The sequence below is a fragment of the Harpia harpyja genome, chromosome 6 (assembly GCF_026419915.1).
Source record: "Harpia harpyja isolate bHarHar1 chromosome 6, bHarHar1 primary haplotype, whole genome shotgun sequence".
NCBI lineage: Eukaryota > Metazoa > Chordata > Aves > Accipitriformes > Accipitridae > Harpia > Harpia harpyja.
This window is the reverse complement of record NC_068945.1, coordinates 29,633,320-29,645,089: the sequence shown is the minus strand read 5'-3', so window position 1 is coordinate 29,645,089 and position 11,770 is coordinate 29,633,320. Positions and strand designations below refer to the sequence as shown.

The 11,770-nt window shown below is 48.9% G+C and overlaps 1 protein-coding gene across 3 annotated transcripts; it reads left to right on the top strand.

Moving 5' to 3' along the window:
- Positions 1-2,666: 2,666 nt before the first annotated feature.
- On the top strand, positions 2,667-11,185 carry CENPM (centromere protein M). Of its 3 annotated transcripts, none has more exons than XM_052790541.1 (6): positions 2,667-2,787; positions 3,074-3,153; positions 5,747-5,845; positions 6,847-6,926; positions 7,984-8,075; positions 8,830-11,185. In XM_052790541.1, exons 1-6 carry the CDS (start codon positions 2,731-2,733, stop codon positions 8,953-8,955), a joined length of 534 nt encoding a protein of 177 aa, XP_052646501.1. In that variant the 5' UTR covers positions 2,667-2,730; the 3' UTR covers positions 8,956-11,185. The 3 variants fall into 3 exon arrangements, 2 of the variants coding, with proteins under 2 accessions (XP_052646501.1, XP_052646500.1); XR_008235739.1 differs by lacking the exons at positions 2,667-2,787; positions 3,074-3,153 and adding an exon at positions 3,174-3,762 and having other exon boundaries at positions 8,830-10,851; positions 11,074-11,185; XM_052790540.1 differs by lacking the exons at positions 2,667-2,787; positions 3,074-3,153 and adding an exon at positions 3,174-3,762.
- Positions 11,186-11,770: the final 585 nt, after the last annotated feature.

Below are 11,770 nucleotides of genomic sequence, written 5' to 3'. Positions count from 1 at the left end.
AGCAAATTGGCCAAGGATATTCAAGGGCAATGTGTGTTGTACAATATTTTTGTAGTAGCTGGTGTTGTCCTGCTGCAGGAGCGACTGCACCATTCCCGGGGAGCACTGGTGATGGCCAGGCCAAGTCTTTCTGATGCTAATTGCCTTCATTGGCATCACCAGAGCATCTTCACAGGGAGTACATTACACTTCTACTCATTTTTTGAATGGTTTGTGCTACCAGAGCAATGTACAATGGCCCACAGACTAAAATCAGGAGCTCTCCCATTTCATATCGTACCCTGCTTTCCCCCCTTCTGCCTGCACTGGGGGCCAGTGCATTGACACCCCTGCTTCAGCTCTCCTGCACTGCTCGGAAGTGGAAATCGACTCATTATTCCTGCTTTGCAACCTGGAAACGGGGCAGAGAGGGGTGAAACAGCCTGACATTGTCACACAGTGATATGTAAAATACACCCCAGCCTCCAACACTGTTTCTCATCCCTCTCCCCTCCTCTCCTTGCCGAGCTACAGATCTAGACAAGAGCTGCAGGCACATTACCAGCCTGAGTCTCCACCTCCTTATGCCATCCTCTATCATGAAAAAGAGTTTTTAAATGCTACCCTTTGACATTAGATCTGTTTTGCACCCCTTGGCCCATGGGTAAATAGCCAATGAGGGTGGAGGATGATGACTCCTATTCTCCCTGCTGGTTTCCCACAGAGCTGAGCTTGCTCTGCAGGCTTTGCACACACTCCCCTGCCCCGCTCCCCAGAGCATCCCTGCCTGTGTTTCAAAGACGAAGGAAAGCAAAGTGAATCTGCCTGGTGCGGCTCCCCATGCCAGCTGTTTGGCAATGGCTTTGCATCCCAGGATGAAATTGGCTGTGCAAAGCCCGTACCACTGCCCCCCTCTGAGTCACCCTCAGGTGGGCCGTGCACCCAAGGGTCCTTTGTTAGTAAGGCGCTAAAGGGGAGGCATCCCCCGGGTTAAAGGGTGCAGAGAAGGTGGAGCACGCGGAGGAGGGAACAGGGCAAATCTCTGTGTCCCCAGGGGAAGGTGGGGGTCAGCCATGTGAAGGGAAGTCTGCCAAGGCATGGCCAAGAAACCTGCTGGGGACAAGGAAAAGTAACAGTGGGATTGGTGGTAGCTCATCTGGACACGCTGAACCTCAACAGGCACCGGTGTCACCAGGAGCCTGCAGCGACAGAGGGGACGGCGAGCATGTCCCTGACCAGACACTGAAGCCACCCAGGTCCTTCTGCAGGGCTAGAGAGCAGGCAATGGGGAGTAGCAGGGGGATGAAAGAGGAGAAACACCTTTTAGGTGGGTGCTGCAGCTTTTAGTGTATTTCTACACCCTCAGCAGCCCAAAAGCAGCTTTGTCCAAATTGCTCTCTGTGCCCCCCTAACCTGGGAGCTGGCTCTCGTTATTTATTGCATCTGCCTGCCTGCCATCTTTAGGACATGTCTGCCCTGGATTTGTCTTCCCTTCCCCCTGCCGAACTCAACAACAACCAGAAATATCCTGTAATCTCTTCTGCTTCACCTGTAATTTGTCTCATGTTGGCAACGAGCAGAACCGTCTGCTTTTGTCAAGATCAAAAAAGCCATAGAAGCCATGTGATGTCAGCTTACATTAAACCCCCCCTCTCTCCCCTCGCCGGCTTGCCGCAGAGGGACAGACACGTCTTCGTCCTCCTGTGGCCTTCTTCCTCCCCCCGGGAATGTCTCCTGCCATTTGGAGGTGCCCTGGTTGAAGGGGCAGGGAGGGACCAGCCCCGGCAGGCAGCTGAGGGGCTCCTGAACCCTCCTCCGCACCGAGCTGGAGCCGAACCCTGGGACAAGGCAAAGAGCAAGAGATGCAGCAAGGTGGACCACAGGCCACCGAGGGCTTTACATCGCTGCACGTCATCATCCTGCTCTGACCTTGGAGTGAGAAGAGCTCAGCCTACATCTCTAACTGCAGGGCCGCTGGCACGGGCTCCTTCCTGCCTGTATCACGGGCAGGGGACTGCAGGGCCGGGCAGAGGCCGGCCAGCCAAGGGCGGCGAGGGGAAGGTGCCCAGGAAGGGGTAGGACGGTGGTCGGGGCTGCTGGAGCTGCCGCAAAACCTTGCGCAGAACAAGTCAGCGTGCAAAGCCCGGCCGTAGGGTGTTCAGGCAATTCCCTTCCCTAGCCATTACATCGAGCAGCCTTTACAGCAGGGAAGTGCACTGCCCTTGTTAATCCGTGTCTGCGTAAGGGACAGCGGGATTTCACTGGAGCCTTCGGTGCCGCTCAGGCTTGAGCAGAGTAACGGACCCCACCTCCTGCAAGGATGCCCCGGGATCCGCGACTTTGCTTCTCGGAAGCTTAGGGCTTAGGGTGGGACGAGGCCAGCGTCCCACCGCCGAGAGCCCCCGCCGCGGCTGCCCCGGGGCCGCAGGAACACCGCTGCTGCGCGGGGTCTGCCGGTACGAGAGCGGCGCTCACCGAACGGGCAGGCCCTCTGCTATCGGGGGGGGGGGGGGGGCACCACAGCCCCGCCCCACCGCAGCCCCGCCCCACCGCAGCCCCGCCCCACCGCAGCCCAGCCCCACCCCGCCCGGCACACGCCTGCGCGTGACTAAAAGCCCCGCCCGCGCCCCGGCGGGCCCAATGCGCACGCGCGCAGGCAGCCCCGCCCCCTCCTAGGCTCCGCTCCCTCCCCTGACGCGCTACGTTAACGCGACGTGTGGCGTAGTGGCGGTTTGAGTCCCGGCGGGCGCGATGGCGGAGTTGCAGCCCTACGACAAGCTCCCGGCGCTCAGCTCCGCCGTCCTCCTGGTAGGTCCGGCGCCGCCGCCGCCGCCCCTGCCGCCCCTTCCCTCTCCCGGGGCCCGGCCCTGCGGTGGGCGCCCGCCTGCCCCGCAGCCTCCGCGAGCCGCGCCTCAGGGGCAACGGCCGCGCCGGCCCCGCCCCCCCCCCGCGGGGATAGGCCGCCTGGCTGCCGTAGGCAAAGGTGGGCGCCGGGGCTGGCCCCGCCCCCCGGCCGGTCGGCGGGGGGCGAGTGGCGGGGCTGCCCCCGGCTGGGCCCCGCCCGCGACCGCCGTTTTCCCTCCTGTCCGCGCAGCTGGTGGGCTCGGACGGCGGGCTGCAGCAGCGGCTGGCGGAGGCGATCCTGCGGGAGAAGAAGAACTTCAAGATCAACATGTGAGTGGGGGGGGGGGAGGGGGCAGCGGGACGCCCGGCCGCAGGCCCGCGGCGGGAGCGCAGGGGGTCCCTCTGCCGCCCTGGCCTCGGGACGGAGCCAAAGCAGCGGCTGTGATGCGGGTTCACGGAAAGTTTCTGCTGCAGAAGGGCCCGCACGGAAACTGCCTATAAGTGCAGCTTCTCGCCAAGCGGCGGTGGTGGGAGCCGGAGGGTGCGGGCTTCAGAGAACGAGCTTGGCTGTTGTGGGCACCGGAGGGCACTGCTGCACGGCACGGATGTGGCGGGCCTCTGCGGAAGGCATACTGCTCAGTCTTCAGGGCACGCGGCTCGGGCGTGATTAGAAACGGGGGTGGAACTAATTCTCGCGTTCGTCACGTTCACTGTGCACGTACCATTGCCCTTTGGATGGTGCAGTGATGTTTGACTACTAAATTGGAAGGGTATGAGAGGAGCACAGGTATTTTTTTGTCTCCTGCGAGACGGGCATATACAGGAATTAAACACCCTGGGACGAAATGGGACAAGTACAACGCTTGCAACTACTTGCAACCAAACAAGTTTTCCTGAAAGATGTCCTTTACTTTTGGTGCTTTTCAGAGCCATTTTCTGGTTTGTATGCATGCACGTGCTTTTCCTCCTCAAGCTATTAAGACACATTTGGAATTTTAACTTTATCTGCATGACAAGTCCTGTCTTAAAAGCTCGATTAACTAACTTTTTACGATATAATGTCCTTGACAGCTCTCTTGCCAAGACCAAATGACTTTAGTCAGCTCTTCAGAAGGTTTTTGTGTTACTTCGCTGCTGTAAGCCAAGGCGATGCAGTAAAGGCAAACCCGAGCTAATGCTCTACTAGCCAGTTAGAGCAACTGTACTACTCTGATCATGGCATCTTGGATGTTTGAGCTAAGTAATAGTAAGTTAATTACCCAATTTTCTGTGCAAATCCTGCAGCCTCTGCTGAGCTGTGGAGTGCCATGGCTAGATGGCTGCTGGTACTGCAGCTGGGTAACTACACAAAGGCATGGAAACTTAGGCTCATACTACAGAGCAAGATAAGTCCCTGCACTAGTATCACTAGGGAAGCAGAAGTCCGTGAGGAAGCAGAAGTCTGTGACAGTTTTTTCCACACTGTTGCTTTGGGAAAATATACATTACAAAGAAACATGGTATCTTGTCTGGCAAGTCTACCTGCCAGATACAGCTGTTAGGAGAAGAATTGCAGGGCTGGGGTTTTTGTGTCTCTTACCACTAGGAGAAGAAAAAAAAAAAAAAAAGGCTTCTGCAGTGCATATCTGGAGGCTGCTGACATCATATAGTGATGTTGGTTTAAATATAGTAGAATTCCAAATCATGGAGGCTTTTTTGGGTTTTGTTTTTTTTCCCCCCCTAGACAATGAGATCTGATACTACCCTTTCACCACAGCTTCTCCCTAAATTTCACCTTAAGTTTATAAACTTGTTTGTGTTGCAATGTGTCTTTCAAGCACACTTTGCTCCTATCTTGTGTTAGTTTCGAAATGTTTTTGTTAAATCGTACCTTTCTTATTTATAGGAAACAAAACACCTTTATTTGGAGACTGGCAGATAAAACTATGAACTGCATACAATTAATAGAAGGGAATGTGTACCGTGGTCTGTGGCTACTGGGGAAAACTGTTAAGTCCTTAAGATTTAATTGGTAGAAGTAATATTCCCCAAGGAGACCAAAATCAGTGTTTCTTTTGGCTTCCAGAGAGGAAGTGGATTGTGAGAGAGACTGAAATTCTGGGATTTTTGTTTGTCCAATCTGTTTTTTGGGTGATCTTCCAAAAATATGGTGCTGATAATATTCTTCCCTGTGGAAGGCCCAGATGTGCACTACTGAAACCTGTTTTTTGTAGTGGGAAGAGACACAAAAAAATCCCCACCCTGTAATTCTTTTTTCCAACAGTTGTATCAGCAGTGGTGGTATTGTGTGGAAGGACACCTAAACTAACCTAGTAACTCGTGACACAGTGAACGGGATAAAAAGGGGGGTAATGGTATAATAGAAGCTCTTTCCGAGTTATAACTTTATCTATAAAGCTATACTAGTGATAAATTTCTGGTTTAAGGTTTTGCAAATACAACACACCTTTCTGTTACATGGACACCCGAGAAGGTAGCCTCTCCTGTGTGAGCAGTATCTTTGGAATGTGACAGGAGAACACTGACACATTTTAACTGAAACTTGGCAGCAAAATATACAGTAAAGCATTGGGGTTCACTTTGTTAGAAAGGACTGTTCTTAATAATTAAATAAAATGACTGTCGTACAGATCTGTGCAGAGAAAATGTTTCTGTGAGTCTTGTTATGCTCTAATAAGCTTCCCATTATAAACAGCCTTCTCTAGCAAGTATCACTGTGGCTGTCAGCAGCTATGAGTAGGCCTAAGGGATGAGAATGCCACTTAAAGAATCACAAAGTCTCTTCAGTGCCTACGTGTTTAGTAATTAGTGGGCTTCCTGGTAACTTGCTACATGGTGAACTGCAATAGTTATGAGGTTATGGTTAAGTGGATACTGCCTTGCCAAGCTATTTGGTTAAACTGGCAAATTTATTATCTTTCAGTCATCTTGCTACATCCCTTCCCTTACCTCCAGAGAGGGATCACCTTCGGCCAAGGATAGATCTGGTTGCGTTTATGATTGACATCAAGAGCAAATACAGGTAAAAGAAGGGTGAACATATGAGAGGGGAAACTGATATTCTTTCTTGGCTTGATGGCTAAATCTACATTTTTACTGTGTCAGAATTGCTGAATAGTGGATTTCAAAGCCAAGACTCGCTGTGGTGGAACAGCTCAGTAATATATACAGTGTTTTTCTGGCCTCCAGCAATGGATTAGGACTGAACCGCTCTGTCCAATAACATGCCTGTTGTGCACTAAGTTGCCATAGCAGAGGAGGCAGAATTTATTCTTGGATCCAGATATGGGATGATACAAACTGGGCTTTGGAAAGATGCTGTCTGTAAAATTAGATGGAAATGATGGTGGTGCTGTTAAGTTCTGTAATATGCAGATGGCTGATGTGCGCTGCGTAGTGCTACCTGTTAACCAGCCAGGTGCTGCATCCATGTCCCCAGTTCACTGATGCTGCTGGTCAAGTGGGATCAGCACTATGGATGTCTGCAGGGATTGATCCCTTTTCTCTCATCTTGTGCTCATTATTGTAGAAATGATATTTGTGTCCCCAGGCCATAAGTAAATACTTGCTAAGACATGAAAGTCAGCATTTTGTGACTTGCTTAACTTGTGACTGATGATCCTGGGCTCTCATTTACCAAAAATGACGGGCCCAGCTGCATACTTACTGCACAGATGGTGCTGCAGAAATGTGTGGACTAGCTTTTCTGAAAGAGCTGAAGCAGTGCTGAAGTGTCGTTGAATATTAATGAATTTGGATGCTTCGTGTCTGCAAATCATGGAGGACACCGTTCAAACTAAGTCTAACTGTTGAGTATGTTGCAGATTATTAAACAGCTGTGGGTATTACAGAGGTCTCTGATGCCATGCTTTTAGCACAGAGCATAACCCTGCCAGCTCACAGATCAGCAGATGTTAATATCGTTGGTTTTCTAATTGTGCTTCTGAAAGTTATTCCCTTTGTCCTTACGCTGCACTGGTTTTACCTCCCTGTCCAACTGGATTGTCTGTGCTTTTCTGACAGCTTGAAGAATGTTGAAGCTTCCCTAGCATATGTGGATGACAGCTTCTTCCTGGGGAAAGTATGCTTTCTTGTTGCTGGGGGTATGTATGGCATCTGCCCTCTTCCTCCTCTCTGAGCAGCACAACTCACTATTGCCTTCCTTAAAACAGGGTAGTGACTTAACTTGAAACAAAACAAAGGAAACCAGTGGCTTTGTTGAAAGCTTTGTTTAAATTATATCTGAGCTCATCTGCCTTTTTTTTTTGTTTTCTTAGATAAAACATAGTTCTCTTATCTCATGTTCACTTGCTCTCTCCTTTTTGTTTTTGCTAGTCAGACCTCTCTGTCCCTAATCCCTGAATATCATTTGTGTTACTGATATTTTTTTTTTTGTGGCCCTGCAGAAGTCTGTTCTGTCTGCTCTTGCAGATATGTCTTAATGATGATCTTAATGAGCAGTGAGGAGCATATGATACTGGGGTAATAAAATGAATCTAAATGGGTGAGCTACTAAACTATTAAGTACAGTTTTAATACAAGACTGGTATCCCTGCCGTGTACTGCCTGGCCCTGTTGTGCCTCTAATCTCTTTCTCTCTCTCTCTCTTTTCTCTCTCCCTGCCTCGAGCGGAGAGGGTGCTTTCCTGCGTACCCTCCCTTCTTCAGCTCTGAGGAACTGGAGGGACCAGACTGTACTGCTCAGTGTTGGAACAGTGGGGATGTGTCCCTGAAATCTGGGGGTCAGGAGGCCTAATTCTGGGTTGAGAAGGAGTCTTAGCATTGTCTTGTGCTATGGCTCTCGTGACAGAGTGAATTCCTTGGAGACATGACCACCCCGTGATACCACATGAGCCAGGAGGGCTTCTAATTAGTGAGTGGAAGATTCTGCCCATGCTGATAGTGTACTGATCCCTTATCCAAAATGTTAATGTTACAGTACTCAGTAATGTGGCAATGCTATTCCTGCTGTCAGTATTATGAAAGGCTTCTGTGCATTGTGAATCTTGTACCATTCTGTTTGTACTGCTTGCTGTTGCCTTACCTTCTATGGTGCTCTCAAAATTAGCTCTGGATCATTTGTGGATGTGGAATTTCCTGGTACTTTTCTTCACTGAATGTTGATTGTGGGGCTTGTAATGTGGGAAAACTTTTTCTGTAGTTGGCAGGGTGAATTACTGCAGTGTAGAGATGAATGCCATCCGGAACCTGGGAGAAGTCTACTGCAGCCCTGTGCTATTCTGTGAGCTGGAGGTAAGGTGCTTGTTTGGTGTCTGAAGGGATTTGTGAATTCCACTGCTCTCTGATCCTTAGGAGTGTCATTACATTAGCAATAAATATATGTACATGCCCTACTGTCTTGTGGAAGTGTGAGAGACCAGACTCTTTCTACAAGAGCAGTAAGAGGTACAGGAGTCTGACACTCCTTGAAATGAGTCTTCTAGATTACCTGCTCCTTCTCCATGCTACTTCAAAGGCTCAGGAAGCCAAGTCTAAATTAATGAAGACTTCTCTGATATGCAAAGCCTTGGTACACTTGTTCCTTGAGGCATCTTCTTTTCCTGGGAGCCCCTGAGCTTTTATTTGCCATGTGACTCTCTTGCCCACATAATGCTTCCTGTTAGCTGGGCTTTGTTGCTTCACAGACTGTTTTGCCATCTGATATGCTGCTCTTTCCAATTACCTGCTTGGTCTGAAAAGCTGGAGGGAGAGTTTGGCATTCAGCGGTAGCACACTTCACTTTTCTGTGTACTCATCATTCCACCCTCAGAGACTGCTTCCCTACCAGCAGGTAATATCTGTGCCTTTGGCAAGCCCTTCAGGGTTTTTGGCTGACAATGCTGTACCTTCCCTAATGTTAGGGGAGTAAATGGGCCTCTTCAGGATTTTCTGTAGCTAGCTGCTCTGAACCATACTTAATGCCTGCTCCGGTTCATTCTTTTATCACAGCTTAGCACTGCTTTTCTTCTTTTCTATTGGTTAAGTAATTTCTCCATTTTGTTTCCAGGTGGAAGGGTCACAAGTTGCCACTGCTCAGCGACTTCTACGGATGTTAGAGATCTGTGCTGGTCACGTACCAGGAGTTTCTGCCTTGTCCTTTAGTTCACTGATGAGAAACTGTGCTGATGACTAGCTTCTCATTGTGAGAATTCAGCCACATTCATCAGTTTTTTCACTTCAGGCATTCAAGCTGCTGCAGTTGGAATCACATTGGGAAGCTTTTTTTGCCTGACTTGTCATGACCACTCGTCCAGAGCTGTTTCTAGTTGCTAGTCTCTCAAGAAAAGCTTGATTTGTGTTCAGTGGATAACATAGGTGCTGGGAGGAGGGCAGTTTGAATTGGGGATTCCTGTCCATTATTACATCGGAATCCCATTTCATGATCAAGTTTGAGTTTTACCCACTTTGCCAGTGGCCAGGAGCTACATGTTTTACTGAGAGAATACTGGAAGAACGGGCCACTATCCCAAATGCCGCATGTCACGGTTGAGTATCTTCATTTCAGTATCACCAGAGTACTAGAGAAGAGGCAGCAGGCTCCTGCTTCCTTTCAGTTGAAATACAGCACCTTAGACTAATGTGAAACCTCACTGCCAGGTTTTGTCTCCCCACCAAGAGAAAAACGGGGAAGAAAGGCTGTCCTGCAGCTTCTAGATAGACTGCACTTGGTAGTTAGTGATCCAGCTGTGTGAGCATCTGCCCAGTGAAGGGCTTAGTATTTCCATGCCTGATACCTAATTGGGGAGGAAGGGACTAAAAAAGATAATCTAGCACTTTAGCTTTCTTTTAGACCTTTAGAGAAAAAGGCTCCATCTATCAAGCCCAGGATGACCCTAGCAACCCAGGCTCTGGGGCTGACCAGAGATGAAACACAGCAGACTGGACTATAGCAATGTACAGAAAACACGTGTCTTTTGCAAGTTGGGCATATGCTGTGTATAATCCTTTAACTAACAGGTTCTTATCAGTAGTAATGCATGCCTTATTCTTACTGCAAGTCAGTAGTGTGTTTTGGAGTTCTAAGTTAATAAAGTGTTTACTATTGAATAATTAGTTGCATGCTCTTTGTTTAGGTGTGTGGCACGGGCTCTTAAAACCTATGAACACTTGCCCCAGTTGGCCCTGGCAGTAAGGCTGGTCCTCGCTGGCAGTTTGCGCTTGTTTGGCAGTGGGCTGCAGTCAAGCTTTCAGCCACGTGATGGCAGCAAAAGCTTTCTGAATGTAATCCTTCCTGCCTACTGAGTTGTGTCACCTCCAAAATACAGTGTTTCTTGAAATGCTGGGATGTTTCTTACCCAGAATTGCATGCCAGGTAGAAATGAAGCCTAGAGAGAATGTGTTAAGCTCCCCTCTGGTTTAATTTATTTAATCCCTAATAGTCTGCTTTAATGTTCCTAGGTGCAGAGCTCTAGCTGCGTGTGCTGTTTCACTTAGCTTGTTTCTGACATCTGTCTGTGAGCAGGAAAAAGCAGAAAGCAGCACTGCAGGCTTAATCAGCTGTGAGTGTTGGCAGTCCTTGCAAAGAGCTCAGCAAGGCACAAAGCCTGTATCCTTGCTCAGAGGACACGCAAATCCTAGCTCCAGTTGTACTGTTGCTGGCGGGGGAGGGCTAAGTTGTTTGTCAGCTGGAACAAAATGAGCTAAACCATTCAGTTGTGTCACAGTGCCCAAAAGGGCTGGACTCTGGCTAAAACCCAAAGGAGAAAGACATGTGCAAGCTTGTGGCCATGTAAGAAGGATTGGAAGCTTAATGGGCATGCCCTACTTTTCAGCTAGCTTTGTGATCCTGAAGGTACTAGCCAGGACTTTGCCACCAGAGAGGGGCAATCATGCTGAGAAACAAGTTTCTCTGTTGGTTATGCTGTCTCAGTCTTGCTCTCGCTTTGGGTCCCTCAAAATAAATGAGACCATGGTTTAGAATAGACTGGTTTCGATTTGCTCTTGATGTGCAGGTGCAGTCTGGGGGAGGGAAGGAAGGGCTGCGGCATGAAGTGAGCCAGTCTTTCGTGTCCTCCACAACTGCTGTAAGGTAAGGAGGCTCTTCTGTCTGCTAGGTTGCTCTCCAGTTGCTTCTAATAACTATTGGATTTGGGTAAAATCCCTTCAGCCTTGAGTAATTTCACTGTGCTTTCTTAACTGGTGAAAATGAAACTTTCTTTGGTTCACCCAGAATGCTTTGTAGCAACCGACACATGCTATTGTCCATTCCTGTACCTTCAAACTGGGGTTTTTTTCCACTGCTGTGTTTCAGATGCAGTATTTCTTTCCTTCTACTACTTTCAAAGAAGAAAGATGCTGTTTGTACTTCCTACAGGTGGCCGAATCCCAGCTGGTACAAAATAAAATCTCGTTCCTTAAGAGCAGCATCTTGCTTCACCTTGGGGCAAATATTTTTTTTACTCTTGGGAAAAAGTCTTTACTAGAACTGGCAGGGGAAGTAGAGCGTATCTAAGAATATGACACTGTGTCTCAGGTCCATCACGTTTTACAACCAAAAGTATTTGGGACACATCTAAAGCTACAGCTTCAACTGTGTAAATACCTCTAGGAACTGTCAGCTATTAATTTAGACAGGCCATAACACAGCCCCTACCAGAGAAGACAAGGCAGCTGAGGGTATCTTTCATCTGGATGGAGCAGCCAGGGCTAATGTTTGATGAAGTCTTGTGAAAGTAGTACTTGGATTGGGATCAGAGGCAGGGAAGGCCTGAAGCTGAATTAAGGGTAGTGACTCAGGTTCTGTTGTATTTAAACATCGTGAAACAGCTTGCCAAGCTGGCTGAAATCTAAACTAACAAATATTTTGGAGTTACTTGCTTTCTCTTCCTCTCTCTGTTGCCTCAGTTCCCTATCCCTGTGGAGATTTACAAAGAGAAATCCCCCTCTCTGTGGTAAAAGTACCCATGAGCATTGCTGGTTTGACTGTTTCAGTTTGTGGATGTGTTTTT

Excerpts from the sequence above, each read along its gene's own strand:
- CENPM (XM_052790540.1), top strand. The coding sequence starts at position 3,596 with ATGAGAGGAGCACAGGTATTTTTTTGTCTCCTGCGAGACGGGCATATA. Across the intron at positions 5,846-6,846 it reads GACATCAAGAGCAAATACAG|CTTGAAGAATGTTGAAGCTT; the intron begins GTAAAAGAAGGG and ends CTTTTCTGACAG. Across the intron at positions 6,927-7,983 it reads ATGCTTTCTTGTTGCTGGGG|TTGGCAGGGTGAATTACTGC; the intron begins GTATGTATGGCA and ends CTTTTTCTGTAG.